This window comes from Paroedura picta, chromosome 7, assembly GCF_049243985.1.
Source record: "Paroedura picta isolate Pp20150507F chromosome 7, Ppicta_v3.0, whole genome shotgun sequence".
NCBI classification, from domain to species: Eukaryota; Metazoa; Chordata; class Lepidosauria; order Squamata; family Gekkonidae; genus Paroedura; species Paroedura picta.
Genome location: NC_135375.1, coordinates 84681334 through 84701636, shown reverse-complemented (window position 1 = coordinate 84701636; position 20303 = coordinate 84681334). Strand labels below are relative to the sequence as shown.

The 20303-nt window shown below is 40.6% G+C and overlaps 1 protein-coding gene across 3 annotated transcripts in view; it reads left to right on the top strand.

The window, feature by feature from the left end:
* The window catches only part of LINGO2 (leucine rich repeat and Ig domain containing 2), a 666496-nt gene that overhangs the window by 639664 nt on the left and 6529 nt on the right, over positions 1-20303 (top strand). For all 3 annotated transcript variants that reach the window (XM_077345252.1, XM_077345254.1, XM_077345253.1), the window contains exon 4: positions 1369-20234. In XM_077345252.1, coding sequence (XP_077201367.1) covers positions 1369-3225 — 1857 coding nt within the window. In that variant the 3' untranslated portion in view covers positions 3226-20234. The remainder of the gene's footprint in view (positions 1-1368; positions 20235-20303) is intronic.

The following is a 20303-nucleotide window of genomic DNA, read 5'->3' as shown; positions in this document are numbered from 1 at the left end:
TGCAGAAAAATGTAAAACAAAACAAAGCAAACATCAGGAACTTTTAAAAAGATAAAAGGGATGCCTGTTGCTTTAAGCAACAAATTCTCTCAGGCTGTTGCTAGGCATGCATATTATCCAAGGCTTGATTATGTCAGTAAAAGGTAGGGGGAGGGGCAGGGCCCTTTCCAGGACTATTTTGACCTTCAAGGGGCCAGTAAGTCCCCAGGTTGGACTTTGAGGTTCCCCAGTTATACAGATTATTTCCAGGTGACAGACATCAGTTCCCCTGGAGAAAATAGCTTCTTTGGACTCCATAGCATTATACTCCACTGAGTTCCCTTCCCATCCCATATCCTGCTCCACCCCCAGAGTCTCCAGGTATTTCTTAAACCAGAAATGGCAACTCAAGGGCCAGGCCAGATTGTTCTGGAGACTTTGTTGTGGAAAGCAGACATTAGGGAAGCAATAGCACTCAGATGGATATAATGCCACAGAATCCACTGTCTATTGGGAAAGATCTTGATTGTCTGGACTTCTGTTGTAATTCTGGGAGATCACCAGGTCCTACCTGGATACTTGCACCCTAGACCTAGAAGCAACCTCTGGATGACTTAATACCATCTGACTTGTATGACTGAATGAGGCCTGGTTGCCTGCTACTGTTCAACAGCAGCCATTCTATGAAAGGCTGTGTGGTGTAGCAGTTAGAGCACCCAAGAGGGGTTTGGAAAATCCAGGTTCAAATCCCCATCTTGGTCAGTTTTTAATGTGGTTCAATGAGATCAACCTAAATATATTGAATTGTTGGTCTTGTTTTGTTGTTTCAAGGTTTTTATCTAGAAATATTGAAATTATTTAGTATTAATCTAAGTATTATCATTTAGAATTCTTCAATTATTATTTTAATAACTCATTTATGTAAGTGGTATACATCTTATGAGTAAATAGATCACTGCTAAACCTCTGGTCAGTATACCCAATGAAAGATATTACTTTGTGGAAAGGAAGTCTGTTGAATATTTGTGTGTGTGTGTAAAAGCAGCTGTAAGGCTTAAATTTTAAAAATAAAGCAGTATTAAGCAACTAGATGTTGAAGTGTTTTCCCATTCCCAATGTAGTCTACTGCTCCCTTCCCTGTTGTTTTTCAGAGCTGGGGATTTTGGGAATGGCTTGGAACGTAGCATTACAAATGCACGGGGATTGCTGAGGCAGTAGACCTACCTCCTGTTACACATGTGAGAATACTTTCCTTTAGTGTCAGCAAAGATTTGGCTCTAACCTGAAATGTAAAGGTTCTTTTGCCTTAGTTTTAGCTGAAAATGAATGGGACTTATATTTCATCTATTTAGCCTAATTAGCTCTCTTTTTTCCTCTCCCTCTTGGCAGGCCTGTGACAGAAGATTAGACAACTTCAGTGGAGTCATGCTTCACACAGCCATATCATGCTGGCAGCCATTTCTAGGTCTGGCTGTGCTGCTACTTTTCATGGGCTCTACCATAGGCTGCCCAGCCCGCTGTGAGTGTTCAGCACAGAACAAGTCTGTCAGCTGTCACCGGAGGCGCCTGACTGCCATCCCCGAGGGCATCCCCATTGAGACTAAAATCCTGGATCTTAGCAAGAACAAACTCAAAAACATCAGCCCGGAGGAATTCACATCTTATCCACTGCTTGAGGAGATAGATCTCAGTGACAACGTCGTCGCCAATGTAGAGCCAGGAGCCTTTAACAATCTGTTTAACTTGCGCTCCTTGAGACTCAAAGGGAACCGTCTGAAGCTGGTTCCTTTAGGGGTGTTCACTGGGCTGTCAAACTTAACAAAGCTAGATATCAGTGAAAACAAGATTGTCATTCTGCTGGACTACATGTTCCAGGATCTACACAACCTGAAGTCCCTGGAAGTAGGGGATAATGATCTGGTATATATATCCCACAGGGCATTTAATGGACTGCTTAGCCTGGAGCAGCTTACTTTGGAGAAATGCAACCTAACAGCTGTACCAACAGAAGCCCTCTCCCACCTTCACAACCTCATCAGCCTGCACCTGAGACATCTCAGTATTAACCTTTTGCCTGCGTATGCCTTTAAGAGATTGTTTCGCCTGAAAAACCTAGAAATTGATTATTGGCCTATGCTGGACATGATGCCTAGCAACAGCTTGTACGGCCTGAACCTCACTTTTCTCTCCATCACCAACGCCAACTTGTCCGCAATACCTTATTCTGCTCTGAAGCAACTGGTTTACCTAACACACCTGAACCTTTCCTACAACCCCATCAGCACCATTGAGTCAGGAATGCTTGCGGAACTGGTGCGCCTGCAGGAGCTTCATATAGTTGGGGCCCAGTTGCGTACCATTGAGCCCCATGCTTTCCAAGGGCTCCGGTTCCTGCGTGTGCTCAATGTATCCCAAAACTTGTTAGAAACCATAGAAGAGAATGTGTTCCATTCCACCAAAGCCCTGGAAATCCTCTCCATAAACAACAATCCTCTGGCTTGTGACTGCCGTCTCCTTTGGATATTACAAAGGCAACCCATGCTAAAGTTTGGCATCCAGCAGCCGATGTGCGCAGGACCGGACAGTGTCAAAGAGAGGTCATTCAAGGACTTCCACAGCACTGCCCTTTCTTTCTACTTCACTTGTAAGAAGCCCAGGATCCAAGATAAGAAGCTGCAATATTTGGTGGTGGATGAAGGGCAGACAGTCCAGCTCATGTGCAGTGCAGATGGTGATCCTCAGCCCACCATCTCCTGGGTGACTCCACGGCGGAGACTGGTCACCATGAAATCCAATGGACGGGCTACAGTGCTGGGAGATGGCACACTGGAGATACGATTTGCTCAAGATCAAGACAGTGGGACCTATGTTTGCATTGCAAGCAATGCTGCTGGGAATGATACCTACGCAGCCACCCTTTCTGTCAAAGGATTTGCCTCGGATCGGTTCCTTTATGCTAACAGGACTCCCATGTACATGACAGACTCCAATGACACCAGTTCCAATGGAACCAATGTGAATACATTTTCCCTTGACCTCAAGACAATACTGGTGTCAACAGCCATGGGCTGTTTTACATTCCTTGGGGTGGTTTTATTTTGTTTCTTACTTCTTTTTGTGTGGAGTCGAGGGAAAGGCAAACATAAAACCAACATTGACCTTGAGTATGTCCCCCGTAAAAACAATGGTGCAGTGGTGGAAGGGGAGGTTCCTGGACCACGCAGGTTTAATATGAAAATGATTTGATGGTTATTCTGCTAGCGTTATTATTTTTTCCTCTCTCCCTCCTGTGGCATTCTAACCAATTCAATGAGCCTGGCATGTCGGAATTGCCAGGTTAAAGGCAGCTTCACATGGCTGCCATGGTGTCAAACGGTACACAGAAACCAGGAAGACTTTTTGAGGTTGTACAGCAATGCCTCTTCTTTCGGGGCTGAGTGTGTGTTAGGGCTTTTTGCAGAGTTGGTATACAGTACTAATTGTTTGCATTGCAAATTTTTTGGCATTCTGGGGATCTCAGTAACGAATTGTCGGCTCATGTTCATGGACAACTGTTCAAAACATTTTCTACCATTCAAAAAAAAAAAAGGAAAAAAGAAACCCTACAGTGTAGGATTTACATATTTAAAGAAAAAAAGAGACACATTTGTCTACTACATACTCTGCAGTGAAATTTGTATCTATAGATCTCATTTGCTAAAGCCTTGCATCATACATACCTTCTAGTTGGTTCGACACTACAAAGATTAATGTATTGTTGTATTTTTTTTAATATACATATTTACTGTGTACATTTTAAAGCAATACAGATGAGAGGTTTTGTTCCTTCCACAGCAACTGACCCAATTGTGACGTCACTCTTCCCATAATTACAGCCAGATTCCCAGATCAGACCTCTGTAGTCACCAGTGAAATGCTATCTATTCAAAGACCAGAGAGGAACCAACTACTGAGGCAGGCAGCCATTACTGTGTCTTGTTGCTCTTCTCTTCATGTGTAAAGAAAAGGCATGTGCCTCTTTTTGATATAGAATGGAATATTTTTTTAAAATATCTGTGATTTCACACTGGACCAGTTTACTGTAAAAGAGTCCAAGGTCCAAATTCCTAGTCTTCGTTGGCATAAAAGTTGGCAAAAGACAGGTTGATGATAGCATTTTATTCTGCCCCCCCTCCTTCAAGTCTTCTGTATTAGTTTTGAGTCCATTGTTGACATGTTAATGTATAATGGGAGAGAGGACCAAGGTATTTCACACAGTAATACTAGGGAGGTTCTGTCAGCATTGGATTTGTGGGAGAAAATGTAAACTATACAAAAGTTCAGCTAACAGGCATGAACTGTTCCTTGGTGCCAATCAACCAGAGTTAGCCATGCATAATAAGAGAGATGCCATTCAACAACATGTTCCATAGATGATAGTTTTCAGGAGGCCAAAATACTGCCAAATTTTGCTATTTTCTCCCTCCACACAAAGGAGCCATGGGGATGTAACCTTATGGAGAACAGCCTAGAGGGCACCATTTTAGATTCTGGATGTTTATTTTTTAAAGGAGGTTAGTAGGGCATGATTTACCAAAGTACAAAGGCCTTCCTTAGATCCAGATCAAACTGGGAAGAGGATAATCTGTTCATTGTAAGAGCATTTGTAATGACTTTTAAAAAATACCTCACAATAACTATAGCAATTGTACAACACAGGGCAAACAGGCACCTTTTCTAAGCAAAGGGATTTGTGCCTTTAGTAAGCATACTTGGTACATAGCCCATTTTAAATAAATAGTTCAGTAAATAGATGTTCCATGGGAATATTCACATGTGGTCTGAAGTGTGGAGTGTGAGAACTGGTTGGCCTCCCTGAGCATCATCTCTTTAGTGATGAAATGTACTATGAGAACTGGTGGTATTTAAATGCACTGTGTAAATGAGGTCTGTGAATACAGCACTGATGCCAACTTGGAAGCCACGAAGTAGAGACACCACTGATTCTTGGTCCATCCTTTGCCCTATCACATGAGGTAGATCAAGGGTCTGCAACCTGTTACCATTAAACAGCCAAATTACATCAAATTTCAAAATAAGAGTTCAACAGATAGCAAGATAAGAGGCCTCATGTCCATAGGTGGAACTATAAATCTAAAATATTTTGAATAATAATCCATAAAGATTCTGCATCCCCAAATATCCTTTATGAGGAAGTGATGCACATAGAATCAGTCCTAATCAGGCCTTCTCAGATGTGGGTCCTATTTTTTTATAGTGGGGCTTTCTCCTAGGAAATATTTCTTATGACCTAACAATATGCACAGGGGCTCCCTGCATAATTGTTTTAGTGCACTGGCATAAACCTGCACATGGTTCATCCTTGGACAGATAATTGACATCTGTCCTCTTTCATTCCCCTTTCTGTAATGTATCGCTAAGAAGCCCTTTAGTCCCATAACATTTTTTTCTCGCTGTTCTTTTAACATACTGATTAGATTAGCATCCCACCTACTCCTCCCAACATACCTTAGCTCAAAGATTTGATTGTCTAGTTTCAAGAGCCATATTTGGTTCCATGCTGAGTCCTATCTAGCTCCAGAGCCATAGGGTGCAGACCCCTGAGATAGATCATGTAAGGCACTGTGGCAAAATGTATTGGGTGAGATGGCTCTTCAAAACACAAAAACTAAAATCCATAAATGTCAGTCACCTGCTTTTTTTAGAATGTCCTGATTGTTTCCCATGTTCTTGTTGCTATTTGAGTAATTATAATATTGCCTTTTCCCAGCATGGAAGAGAATATGGTGGAATGAGAACCAGACTGGAGGCTGGAAAATAATAGGCCTGTGTCAAATTTGCTTATGCTGATTTCCTCTTGTTATGTGTTCTTCCTCTCAAGATCATGCAAAAAGGGCTTGATACTGGAACTTCAATGGGAATGTGGTTTAATGTCAGTATGTTTAAGAATTGGGGTTGTGGAGAATCAATGTGTTCTGCTAGCTGTGACCTATGATCATGACCATTTAGCTGATATAGTCCATACATTCCTTCCTTCAGATTTTCAGCTATGGAAGTTTTTTTAAGAGCTTAAGGAACATGAAGAAGAAGAATCAAAAAGTGAACATTTCTTTTTCTTTAAAAGAAAGGGTTTTTAATGTACTTGCTTGTTATTGATGGGATATTTCAAAACCAAGTTTGAGATTTAGACCCTTTTATCAAAGATGTGCATCCAAATTTTATCCCTGATCTTTCAGTGAATATAAGGAACATAAAAGTCATATTGCCTCTGGCTGAGATTTCAAAGCAGTTGTAAGGGATTTGAATGCCTTTTCCAATCAATTCCATAGATGTTTTTCTAAATCCATGGGATTTAGAATGCAATAAAGTCAAAATATGAGTTGTACTAAGGAACATGGTATCATCCACACATTTCCCCCCCCAAATCATTGTAGATACATTTTCTGTCAATATCAATAGAAGAGAGGTTTGACATGTCAGTTGTTCATGACCAGGCTGACACACACACCTCTGATTGGAATATATAATTTCACATTGAATGGGGTGGTACTTTCATAGCTGCAAAGGGGCCAGGGCTCAGTGGTAGGTATCTGTTTCACATGCAAAAGCTCCCAGTTTCAGTCCCTGGCATGCCCAACTAAAAGCATCAGGTGGTAAGTGATTTCAAAGACTGTCCCCTGATATCTTGGAGAACTGCTGCCATTCAAAGTAGACAGTGCTGACTTTAAAAGACCACTCATCCGTTCCATATAATGCAGCTTCCTCTGTGGGTTGTTTCATATGTGTGAGCAGTTCACCATTTCTCATTGCTGTTCCTTGTGAGTATTCTCATCCCATAGCATAGTCATATCATATGTGGGGGAAACAGGAAGAGCAACATTAATATGGGAAGCAATCATATTATGTTCTTGCTTTTCTCATATTACAAGGGTGTCATGGGACATGTGCTTGAAGAAGCGTCAGTCAGGCTGCTCCTTCTATCAAAGAACCAGCCATTCGGCCTACTTTGAGCTTGTGTGACAGTAACATGGGATCTGTTTTCTTGTAGCTGCTTCCCAAACTGCACTGCGATCATCTGGATATTTGGCTCACAGAAATGAGGCTAATAGAATGTTTCTTTCCTAAATCCAAACCATCTTGAAGTAATGCAGGAATAATTCATGGAGGGACTACTCTCATACCACTACTGAACTGGACTTAAAGTGAAGGGGCAACAGGATGTCTGTGTAACTCACTTTTACATTTCTGTATTTCCTGTATAACATCCAAAATGGAATGTGCATCTGTGATGTCCAGACACTGACAATTCACACTTATCGCCACAAGCAGAGATGTGTGAGTTCAAGTCAGAGCGCCAGAATATTTTCATCTTGTCCATTCACCATTGGCTGCCACCGTCCTAGGGCCAGCCTTTCAGCGAGGCCTTAGTGGAGCAGGTGCCTGATAGAATGGAAAGGTCAGGATTAAGGGTTTTTTTTCAAGATCTTGTAGTGTTTTACCTGTGCTATTTGCATCCTAGATTTCTGATGTCAGAAAGTAGGTCAAGAATGACAAAGGTTTATTTGGGAGGATCATTCACTTTCACCCCCAGTTATCATTAGTATCCTTCACTTTAGGATAATGTGGACTGTTCAGAAATTGTAATGACTTAGAATCATAGAATCATAGAGTTGGAAGGTACCTCCTGGGTCATCTAGTCTAACCCCACACGCTCACAACCCTATTGCTCATCCACTGTAACCTGCACTGTAACCCCTTGACCCTTCACAGAATCAGCCTCTCTGTCAGATCCAGCCTGTTTTAAAATTTCCAAAGATGGAGAACCCACCACCTCCCGTGGAAACCCATTCCACTGAGAAACCACTCTGTCAGGAACTTCTTATGGATGTTTAGACAGAATTTCTTTTGAATTAATTTCATCCTATTGGTTCTGGTCCATCTCTCTAGGGCAAGAGAGAACAACTCTGCTCCATCCTCTATATGGCACCCTTTTAAATATTTTAAGATTGTTATCAGATCCCCTCTCAGTCATCTCCTCTCCAGGCTAAACACACCAAGCTCTCCCAACCTTTCTTCATATGTCTTGGTCTCCAAACCCCTCACCATCTTTGTTGCCCTCCTCTGGACACGCTCCAGTTTGTCTACATGCCCCTTAACTGTGGTGCCCAAAACTGAACACAGTACTCCAAGTGAGGCCAAACCAGAGCAGAGCAAAGTGGTTGAAATGACTTCTACAAAATAGTGTTTAACAATAACGTTGCAGGGCTTCTTGTAATCCTGTTGTACTACATTATCCTTAAGATAGTTGTTATAAATAAAGTGGGGTGAAGGGGTAGTTGAATGGATATTTGGAGACATTTTTATTTACTTTTCCCTTGTAATTATCATTATTTTATTAATGATCCTTTTCCTTTTTTTTTAGAAATGATGCCATTGTTTAGTGCTAAAAAGAACACCCTTATGTTGCTCAGTTTCTGCTGAAATTCTGGCTAAGGCAAGCTTGTTTAAATCCCAATGGATGTGATACCTATTTTTACTCTTATTTTAAATTGCACAATAAAAAATGACAGAATGGAAGAGAAGGTGTGTTGGCAAAAGTTAATCCAAAATACATTATATTTTGAAGTTTAACGATGAATTGCTGAACCAGTAAAAATCAAGCCTTTATGAAAATTAAAATATGTTATTCTGCTGTAAAATAATCTGGTTTCTTCTTGCAATGAAATGTAATTATGAAAGAGGAAATGATGGTTCACATGATTGAAAGTATCAGTCATTAGACCACTACATAGAAAATATGTGGTAATACTTATTGCCATTCTTATTATCAGTAGATGCCATTTTACCCTTTGTCTGATGTTATTTATTACTGCAATCCCTCTGGAGGAACTGGATGGTATGCACATTTTTATCCCTCGTTTGGTCCTTGTTCGCTCAGATCTTGTATTCTCTGTTTTTCATTGGTCCTTCAAGTGTTCAGTGGAATCATGTGACACACAGGTAAGCTTGTTTGCAAAATTTTTACAAGTTGAAGATTGTATCGCCGTACCTTCATGTTTTCATTTGTTAGAAATGTGGACCTTCTGAAATGCAATGAATGGCTGTTTACAGATGTGTTTCATTTCAACCAGGAAAGGCTTACCAGTTTTAAGGTCACAGCTGATACATCAGTCTGACACTATAGCTTTATAGTGTCAGACTTTGGTCTTAGTGAGAATAACTGATGGATGGAAAATAACAGAGATACAAGAGTAAGGAAGACAGGGATACTTACAGATAACATAATTGTGAATAGATCCTCCCAGAAGTGATGGTACCAAGGATGGAAATAAAATGTAGGCATATTTTTATAGTGATCTGATATAATTGTAGGAAGAAGGCAGAAGAGCAACAGTCTATTGGCATATGAGAGATAAATTGAACAAATTTGACTTTCAATTCAACTCATCTTGTATAATCTCTTGTAGCATAACAGTGAAGTGACAAGACTCTGAAAAGAAAGTTCCCAAGTACAGTCTGAAGTCTGTCATAATGATGTTACTAGATAGCTTCAAGCTTGCCCTTTTCTCTCTCAGCCTCATCTTGTCCATCTAAAATATGGGGATAATGATATTGGCCTTGTTCTGATCATGTATGCAAATTGTTTCAAACTCAAAAGAGTATCATAAGAAATTCTGTCTGTTGCTGGAAAGTCAAAGTTGTGAGGGATATGACTGCACTCCTAGGAAGAAAATCTCATTAAAATAGGTATTTCCCTAGAAATCTGGTTAGTAAGTGGCTTTTCTGATGGTAACTATGATGCTAATTATAAGCAATTTGTCCCACCTTCTGGTTCCTTCTGCCATTGATAGGGCCTGTGGCTGTTATCCACTCTGCACATACACCAACAGGACCACTGGTAACTGATGACTGACAGGAAGGCCATCTGACACTAACATATATCCCCAGGTATTGGCCCATGAAACATCCCAATAGCAAGGGATTGTCATTAACAAAACTATGGAGAAACCATTGACTCTCCTGAGAGAAATTACCAATCTGAAAATATTTAAGATGAACTATATATATAGAACACATAAGACCAGCAAAGTATAATTCTGGGTATAAGCGTCTGTGAGCGCAAAAGCATATATCCAGAATTATACATTATTGGTCTTATAGGTGCCACTGGTCTCAAACTTTGTTCTATTCCTTTAAACCAACATGGCTACCCACCTGAAGGTATAGAACATCAAATCAAATTGATTTATTACGGTTCAAGATCAGCAAACAAAAATGGATTCCAGAATACATATTCCACAGAAACCTTTGAGGGAACAAAGTCTATTCTATTACCTAGTTCAGGAATCAGTAACTACAGTAAGGACTGCTCACGGTTTTACTTTAGAATAGTCTTATCCCCTGGTGGGAGTTTGTGTTTATTTCATTATTATTTATTAACATTTGTCCTCATACATTAGAATTATAGAATTAATAATAATAAACTGAACATTGTTATATAATGGAAGGAATGTTGCATACATAATTTCCTAAAGACAGTTATCAATTTTGAAGAAAATTGGGCCAAATCTTTACCTTTGTTTAGAATGGTCAATCTATGTAAGTTTCTTTACATTTCATTATCCACTCAGCGGTATTAAGAAAGATATTTTTCCCAGTACATAAACTCTTCTTGCTACTGTTATTTAATGAATGATGATGTTATTCTGTTATGTTGGGAGCATAAACTGGAGGGAGTTTTTCAAATGCTTTAACCCAATTTCCATTTTCCTTCTGGAAAATTCTGCCTCTGGTCGACTCTTTTCCTTATTCTGATTCAAGTCTTAATCTTGCAGCCTACTACGGAGTTGACCAACTGTACGTCTACCATGCCTGTTGGGTCTGTTAGATGACTCAGTGAGGAAGACAGTTGAGGAAAACTGAATTTCAGTCTTGGCCTTTTGGAAAGAAGCAGGATGACATAATCAATATATTAGGCATTCCACCCGTTTCTTTTCTTATTTCTGTGTCGTGCCTCTCATCTGATCTGGTTTCCCCCTAATCATACTTTCATTGTCCCTAGTGAAATCTAAATATGTCGGTGATGCAGGATAGACAAGCTTAAGCAAGAAAGAAATTGTACACGTTTTGATTGTGTAGTGGGGTTACTGGCTAAAAACTGTTGGGAATCACACAATTTATGACAGAAGAATTAATTATATGGTTGGTTTCTGAAGAAGACAGAGGATATTTCAAAGTCACCTTGGCAATTTGGATCTATTCCACCCATTAATTTTAATAAGAAACAGCTATTCGTGTCTTTTGTAGAGCAGGAAATTGGTTGTGTGCTTTTTAGTTCTCCTCCCATGGTTTTGTTTTCCCCCAGTCCTTTCACATGGTATTCTGCTCAAATTAAGATCTTCGGTTAAGCAAACTTTTCTATTGAGATGTATTTTTTGGCTCAGGAAGAAATTGGGCTCCAGATTCTTCTCAGGAAACAATGCAAACATTTCTAGGTAAATAAGTGACAAAACACAACTGTGCAAAATTATTGTTAGCAGTTTCAGCTCCCAACCTTTGTTCGTAACCCAGAGTCTTTAGATTTCAAAAACAAGCACTGAGAACCAAGATATTAGTTCTAAAAAAACTGAAACTATGAAGAATTCTCAGGAAGGTGATACATCATTAGAAGACAGATAAACCAACCAATCCTGAGGCAATAAGAACTGGAAAGTTGTACACACTGAATGCTATAACATATCCTGCCATTCACATAGAGGATCACACTTCAACTTTTGCTTATGCTTTTAAAAACCTATCCCTTGTATAGGATATGGTACTTGAGATTCACTATTCTTAGAACCAAGCTTTATATTCCTGAAACTGAAACATTTAACAAAATAATTTTGCAATGATTGTTTCATCATTTATGCTGTGTTTATGTATGGAGGTATAATGCATAAGTGCTGTGGATTTGAATCCCACCTACGCAAATCACAATTGTTTGGGCACAGTGTTCACTGCTGAAATATAAACTAGCATGTGCAATCTCCCCTTTAGCGTGGAAGAAACCCTGGAATCCAATCAGACTAAAGTGCACCATACATTCATCTGAAATGCAGCTTTCTCATCTTTCTTTGTGGAAAGATGCAGAAGCTCTCACCCTGCAGGAAACTTGGGTGTCCTTAAGGAGAGTCATAAAACTTCCATTTCATATTATACAAAGAGGTTGAAAACAGCAAAGGCTACTTTAAACTAAATAATTTGATGTGGTTTAAGTATTGTCTCCTGGCTGTTTTTCTGGATTAGAAGCTAAGAGCGCCAAAGAATCCAGATCTGTCTGTCTTGCTGCAATCCATCAGCTGCAAGTTGCATGCTTACTATTCCAGGATTTATGTTCATTTACTGTTTTCCTCTATGGAAGAGGAAAATATGTCCCTATGCAGGAAAATACCCATTCACACCACAGTTGTATTTTCTGTTATAGAAGAGGGTAAATGAATGCTCGTTATATCAATTTTGTGAGCATGGGCAGTATAACATTTCTCTGAAAATCCCTTTTTGTGAGGGAATTTCTCAAAAATCCCCTTTTTGTAAAACAGCACTAAAGATTACCTCTCCTTGCTACTCTGATGTGGAGACGGAGAAAGGTGAAAGGCAAATTATGTGTAAAATCCTACAATGCCTGACTACCTTCCAAGAAGAAAAATAATAAAGCAGAATGCCCCTCCCTTCTGGGAAATGTTCTTGCACCACCACTTCTTCGCTTATTTCTAGTATTTAGAAGTACCATGACAGAATACCATTTGTCTGTAGGAAACAGGGAGAAATCCAGCCTTGCACAAAAAAAGGTTTGCTTACAAAATATTTACAGAGAGAATAAGGTTCAAGGAGAAGCCAGCCTTTTCTTGTTTTTGAGACAATCACATGCCAATAACAATTTGAACGTTTCTGGATCCTTCCCCCATTTTCAAGGAACAGGTGCTTTGATATCATGCCAGCCTAAAACTGGAATCTTATTATGTAGCCAAAGAGAATGAAAAGACAACTCCTGCCAAAATCAAGAATAGGTTCTTTTGTTGAGGGGAAACATATTCCAAGGAAGACATTTCCAGTCGTATGCAAGGCAAACAACAGATTTTCATCTCTCTCCCCCCTCCCGCTTCTCCCCAGTATTATAATAATCAGGGCAAAATTTGGGGGAAAAATAGACTTAAAATGTGCTTTCATTTGAGCAGAGAAATGCGATATCAAGGAATCCATTGTTGTATTTCTGTTCGGTAAATCAGGATTAACCCATGGTAATCAGTTAAGAAATCCATAGATATGCTTAATGATATGCTTAGCAGAATTGGGGCAATATGTAAAAGGGGACACTTTAAAAATTTAGCATTTCCACCTCTTTTCATTGCTTTTCTGTCATTTTGGTCTTAATATTCACCATTATTTTTGTTAGCAGGTAGGATTGTCAAGTGCCAGGTGGTGGGTGGAGATTTCCTGAGATTACAATTGATCCCCAGATGATATAGATCCATTCAGCTGGAGAAAATGACAACTTTAGAAGGTGGACTGTCTGGCATTGAAGTTCCTCCCATTGAAGTTCCTCCCTCCTCAGGCTCCACCCCCAAAATCTCCAAGTATTTTCCAACCCAGAGTTGGTAGCCCTGTTGGCAGTTCTAGTTTATCATGACTTTGTAAACAAATCCCACAAAACAAGACATTTTGGATGAGCAAACTCTTTTAGTACTGTAGTCTAAACTAATGATAGTCCTTTTTTACTAGAAGAGCAAATATCGCCATCTAAATTAAGTTCATCTTAAAGTTACAGCGTATTATGCATATTTCATTCAGGAGCTGTGTATACCAAATTTACATGGATTTATTATCAAACTTCATTAACTTATGTTAGTTATGGTTTTATATTTTTTCTTTGTATTGTTAAATTATTTTAATTTTTGCTTATGTTCTTATCGTATCTGGCTACATTTACCACAGGTTATGGTTATTTGTGAAATAGCAGCTTAAAAATTCTGTGCATAATCCATCCATCTTTTGGATTTATTTGTCAGTGGAGGTGGAATGCTTGCCACAACATCAAAGAGCAAATATAGGGAAACTAGTATCAAAGTCCATTGTAACAATCAGCTCTAGAGAGCAGGGGCAATGTTCTCCTTGGGAGACCAGTGAGCAGCTCCCCTGGAGAAAGTCAGTATTTGAGAGGGGCATGAATCCCATCCAAACCACCCTGAGTTGGAAAAGTCAGCCTCCCTCACTGGCCAAAAGACACCCCGGGGGTCACAGCCTATCTGTGAATACCCACTGAAGGGATGCAGCGGCTCTAGGGGATGGCTGGGCTCCTCTATAGGCCCCAAAGAGAGGATAGTGGTGTGGCAGTCATGGCAGTGGCCAAATTCAGCTGCCCACAGCCTGTCCTCAAAGCAGCTGGCCGCAGCCCTGTTGGAACAGCAGGACCACTGTTACAGCTGGCATCTCTCGGGACAGCCAAGCCATGAGAACAGCCTCCTCCAGACTGGGGCCATGGGCCACAAGCCAGCATCCTCCAGACTGCAGTTGCAGGAGGCAGCCAGGCCATGAGGCCCCCTTAGGAGCCAGGACATGGTCTCCTGTTGGCAGCCCTGCAAAGGCAGGTCACCTGGGGAGAGTGCCACTGCCAGCATGAGGTGTATCCCACCAATAAGGAAAAAAAAAACAGTCCGGGTGCTCAATGGTTTCCAGGCAGATCCCTCAGGCTGCCATTTTCCCATTGGAGTGACATCCCCTCCACTGACTGCCAATTGCCCCCGGTTTTACTGAATGTGCTGTCGGCATGCAAACTGAGTATTAGGGCTAAAGATAGATATAAAGATGATGAAATAGTACCAGAAAATAGTACCAGAAAAAAAATCCCTCCGTGAAACATAAGTATCAAATAATGAAAAGATAAAATTAAAGTCAGAATTGTTTTTAATAGACATTCACATTAACAGTAAAATGTTAGAGACCTGAAAGTCAAAATTTCACTCACACACCCATCCCACACTAAAAAACTTGGCAGTATTTTCTCAAGTCTGCCTTGGCAATCCTTATCCATTTTCCTCTTAATATCTGTGAAACAGCCCTGGGGATGGAGAGTGTCCTGGCTATCCGAGATGGAATAGGACCAATCAGGGTGAAAAGCTGCCCGCAGCCTGATTGGCCCTCCCTCTCCAGTTCCCGCCCTCCTTCCCTGGACACTAGCCACTTTGCTCTCAGACACCTGAGAGAGACACACAGAGCCCTGCCAAACTGCAAATGACCCCTGGTTACCTGCTATGGCTCCTGCTGCGAAGGAGACAGAGACAGAGACAAACTGCAAGCGACCCTTGCTTCCCTGTTACGAAGGAGCTCTGATTACCTCCTATGCTCCTGCTATGAAAGAGAGAGATCTGCACCTGTCCGTGTCCCCTGGGTCCTAGCACCCATTGCATTCATGGTCGCAATCGGCTTTCTTGCTAGTAATTCCATAATACTGGAGCCATCATTAAAAATTCTCTACCCTAGTTCTCTGCCAATCTAAGATCCCTCGATTTATTTTTTAGAGAGTCTATATGTTGCCTCTCCGGGGACTTGCACAAAGAAGTTTATACCCAATAAAACAAAAAAAGGAAAATGTATCGATTAAAAACAAAGCCATTAAAATAACACCATTAAAAACACAACCGTTAAAAGACAACCATAAAAAGAACATTGGAATCAATATTTTGAAGCCATCTTCCTGATCTATCTGTAGTCATGAGTCATCATCCACCTGTAACAATGCGTCATGATCTGTCTGTAGTGTTGATGAGTCATGTATAACTACCAGTGTTGATTTCTATCTTCGTTCACATTTAAAGATGTGAATAAAGCTTATGCGAGGAGTTATACATGCTAATCCGGATTTGCATTGCCAACTCACAGAAGACACTTGTTAACCAGATGCATAATTTAAAAGGCAGCCAGCTGTGTATTTTCTTCTCAAATTTAAATCCAACAATATGAATATAGACAGGGCATTTTCTGTGGTGACACCTCACCTTTATAACACCCTTCCCCTTGAGACTTATCTGATGCCTACATTGCTTACTTTTAAGTGCCTGGCTTTATTTACACATCAACACTTTATTTTAACTGGGGCATCTAATTAAGGATTTAACCTTATCTTCTTTTTAATGTCCTGTTTCTATTTTATGGATAGATTTTCTGCTTGTATAATTTAAAAAATATATACTGGGTTTTTTGTAATTCTACACTGCTTTGAGCAGGACTCTGAAGAGGGGGCATAGAAATTGTCTAAATAAATAAATAATATTAGCAAAGAATCTACAAACCTGACAAATAAAAAAAAAATTACTTTGAACAACTCGTAGTTTCTTGAAAGCTAAGAAAAGCCTAAATATACACTTATTCTTTATTCAAATTAATAGCTGTCACCATATCTTATTTGTAATATAGGTTGAAGTTATCCTGCTACTATTCAGGCAGTATGAATACCAGATAATATTATAAATGGAAACTTAATCCATGCTTCTCATTCAAAGAATTTACTGTTTTGTAAGGCCTTGTGTAACAGTGGTTTTATATGTCCAGAATTCCATTTTTACAACTTGATGACCTTCATACAGTACATAGAATCATAGAATTCTGTTTTAATTGGTTTTATATAATTGGTTTCATATATTGGTTCCATAAACCAAAGTTTTAATTGGTTTCATATATATATACATGTTTTAATTGGTTTCATATATTCAGATCCATCCACAAGTATTTGTAGGTCACGCATCAGTTTTTATGTGCATATGAGTACAGATGAAACACAGTTTGTAATTTCTATTTTAGTGATTGAGGTAATTGTTTATTAGGGGAAAATTCTGTCCTATTGCACTTTATGCAGAAAGATACAAGAACTGGCTTGGATCCAGCAATGTGCAAGCAGAAGCATAAATGTACTTTATACTGCTAGTGCAAGATGTTGGGCAATACCTCCAAATACATTATAATGCTCAGGTCTTGGTTGCACAAGATTTCTAGCACCGGAGGAAATTTTGCACAGGATCTGATCCATAATGTATAGATGAGGTGAAAAGTCCTTGTTGCAAGTTATATATTAGGAGTAAAATTACTATCCTCAAGAACAATTCAATGCTCATGTGAAATCAAACACAGTGATTTTGAATTACAAGCTCCCTGGGCACAATCTAAGCAAAATTAAACATTTTTGAGATTGAATGAATTCAGCAGGTGAGAGTCATTGGGTAGAACATGTTTTAATTCCAGCTGGATTTTGTTTTGTGTCTTAAGAATTTCCTGGAAATCATTGCACATTTTTCAGCCAAGGAACTTTTTTGTGTGTTTCTGGGTATAAAACACCAATGGGAGGACAGAGGTTCAGGGGACAGCCTCACAGTTGCTGATCTCCTTTCTCCAAAACCGGACACAGAGGGTGGCTGTGGGGGAAGAGTTGTCCTTCCCCTTCATTCTCCCTTGTAGAGTGCCCCAGAAGGCAATACTCTCCCCCACACTTTTCAACATCTGGTCCGGAGCTTTAGGCTGGGTTGTCACAAATATGCAGATGGCCAGCCAGCCAGACTCCCCCCCCCCAAAACTTGACAGATGTTTGGAAGCAGTGTCTGAATGGCTCAGAGTCGTCTGAAACTCAACCCCTCCAAGACAGAGGTCCTGTGGTTAGGCAGAAGAAGACAGGACCAGAAAGTGCACCTCCCCTCCCTGGATGGGGTACAGTTTGCCTATGTGCCCACCACCAGGAATTTTGGGGGTGATCTTTGACACCTCCTTATCTATGGACGCACTGATCACATTTTTCTATCAGCACCAGGCCAGGCTACTAGCACCCTACTGTCCCCAGAGCATTTGGCCACAGTGATCCATGCAACAGTCACTTCCAGACTAGACTTCTGGACTGGTGGTTGGGTGAGATGAGATTATGCTGCTAATAGTGTATTTTATTTTGTTTTGTTTTACGGATTTTATACTGTAAACTGCCTCAATCTGGCACAGCCGCGAGTGGCAGTTAATAAATGTAAATATAAATAAATATAAAATATAAAAATTACGCCCATGTGACTAGGCTTGAGGGATTCCAAAAAGCTGGTTCCTTTTTGCCCATAGATATGCATCAGAAGCTGAGAGGCTAGCTATTGTGGGACAGTAATTCCTAAGACGTACATAAGAACCTCCTATGTAGACAAAAACATTGTCCTTAGAGTGGTGGTTCTGAAAGTGTGTTTCAGAATCCAGAATTGGGTTATGACTCTCTCATCGGAAGACTGCAAGGCCAGAAAGAAGGAGGACTGCAAGGGTGAGCTTTCTGAGGAGCCCAGTGCCCATTAATAAGGCATAAAATGACCATGAAATAACGTTTCTTTGTCAATAGTATTCTTCATTGATAAACACAACCCTTGAAAGGTAGAAAAGAATCTTGTTAAATGTTAACTGATGTAATAGTCCCTCGATCTGTGTTGGTAAGAGAGGAAATAGCATGCAGCTACTTTGTAAGGAGGTTCTGAAACAGATAGTAAATTCAGAAGTTGGCTCTGCTTCAGAGAGGTTAAAAATAGCTTGCTTTGACTGCATAGATCTAATGAATTAGGTGCAGCCTCATTCTCCCATTAAAATCAAGGATACTTAGACATGCTTAATGCCAGTAAGATTATCCCCCTTTTGTCTCCCTCCATATTTTCTATCCCGCAGGGAGAAAGCCAAACCTAAATCAGCTCTTCCTCCAGTAAAATTTGTTGGGAAGGGCTGGATAAAATGATGGGGTTACAACTGTTTTATCTGCAGCAGATCCAAGGGCACAAGGAGGGAAAAAACTAAAAAGCAAGAAATACAAATTTTGCCCCTGTACAAAATCTTGGGCATACACACATTGAGAGCCAGTTTGGTGTAGTGGTTAGGAGTGCGGACTTCTAATCTGGCAAGCCGGGTTCAATTCTGCGCTCCCCCACATGCAGCCAGCTGGGTGACCTTGAGCTCACCATGGCACTGATAAAACTGTTCTGACCGGGCAGTGATATCAGGGCTCTCTCAGCCTCACCCACCTCACAGGGTGTCTGTTTTGGGGAGAGGAAAGGGAAGGCGACTGTAAGCCTCTTTGAGCCTCCTTCGGGTAGAGAAAAGCAGCATATAAGAACCAACTCCTCCTCCTCCTCCTCCTCCTCCTCCTCCTCCTTCTTCTTCTTCATTGACATGAGAACTACTCGACACAGGTATGAAGAAGGATTTCAGAGAAGTGCAGGGCGACAGAGTACACTGTTGAAAGAGTATACAAACATTCCGTGTATACTCTTAACAGGGCTGTGTGATCTGTCACTCTGCACTTCTCTGAAATGAACGACTGCTGTTGTTGCAAACAGTTGATCCCTTCGCTTTCCCCCCACTGGGACCAGGGAAAGCTGGCAGAAGCGCAGCAATTAAGGGGAAGGCGTAACAGAGTAATGAGAGGAAGCCAGCCCTAGTCAGATAACAATGAGGGAAGGAAAATGAAGCTTCTTCAAAAGTGGTTGTGACATGGGCGACTTAACACCTTGCCTGAGTACCTGGGGGGGGGAGGGGGGTGTCTCAATTTGACTTGCAAGAGCTGGATCAGTAATTGATACCCGAGGGATTCATTTAGCTAGTTAAGGCTGCAATCACCAGCTGGAAGGGCTTATTTACCTTATCAATTTGAAAGAAGAAGTTCTATTTTTCTAAGCTAGTTTCCAAGAACATTGCTATTTGTATTACTCAGAAAGCACAAGAGACAGCAGGAGGAGCCCTGTGTTGTTGGGTTTTTTTTTAATTTGTATTATTACAGGGCCTCTGCGCTTGCAATGTTAATCTATTGCTTTGGGTACAAGCTATTAGCAGTGTGTACAAAGACTAATAGGTTACATCCATTATACAAAGTTGGGCTATCACCAAGAAACAAACAGCATTTCCTCTTGGAAAAGATGGCTGTGTTTTATAGATGTCTCTGCAATGCATCTCCTTTAATACCCCCCATGGGAATTCTTTGTTTGAACAGAGACTGAGGGGGAGCATGCAAAGCGTTTGCAAAGACAGCACAATTGTCTTTTGATTTACAGTAAGCAGTGCGGGACTTGTATTTTAGGGTTCCTCTGGTTTGGAAAGAACATTTGGGCTTTGAAAAGCTGCACGAGGGAAGTCTGGAAGATGCAGCTCTTTCCTCTTTCAGCAATAATAAGGGAAGCCACATGTCTCTGGCATGGATTCTCTCGTGGGTAGTGATGGTTACAGTTGACTTGCCAAGGTATCTCGCACACCATGGAGCTGTAGGCCAGGGGTAGTCAACCTGTGGTCCTCCA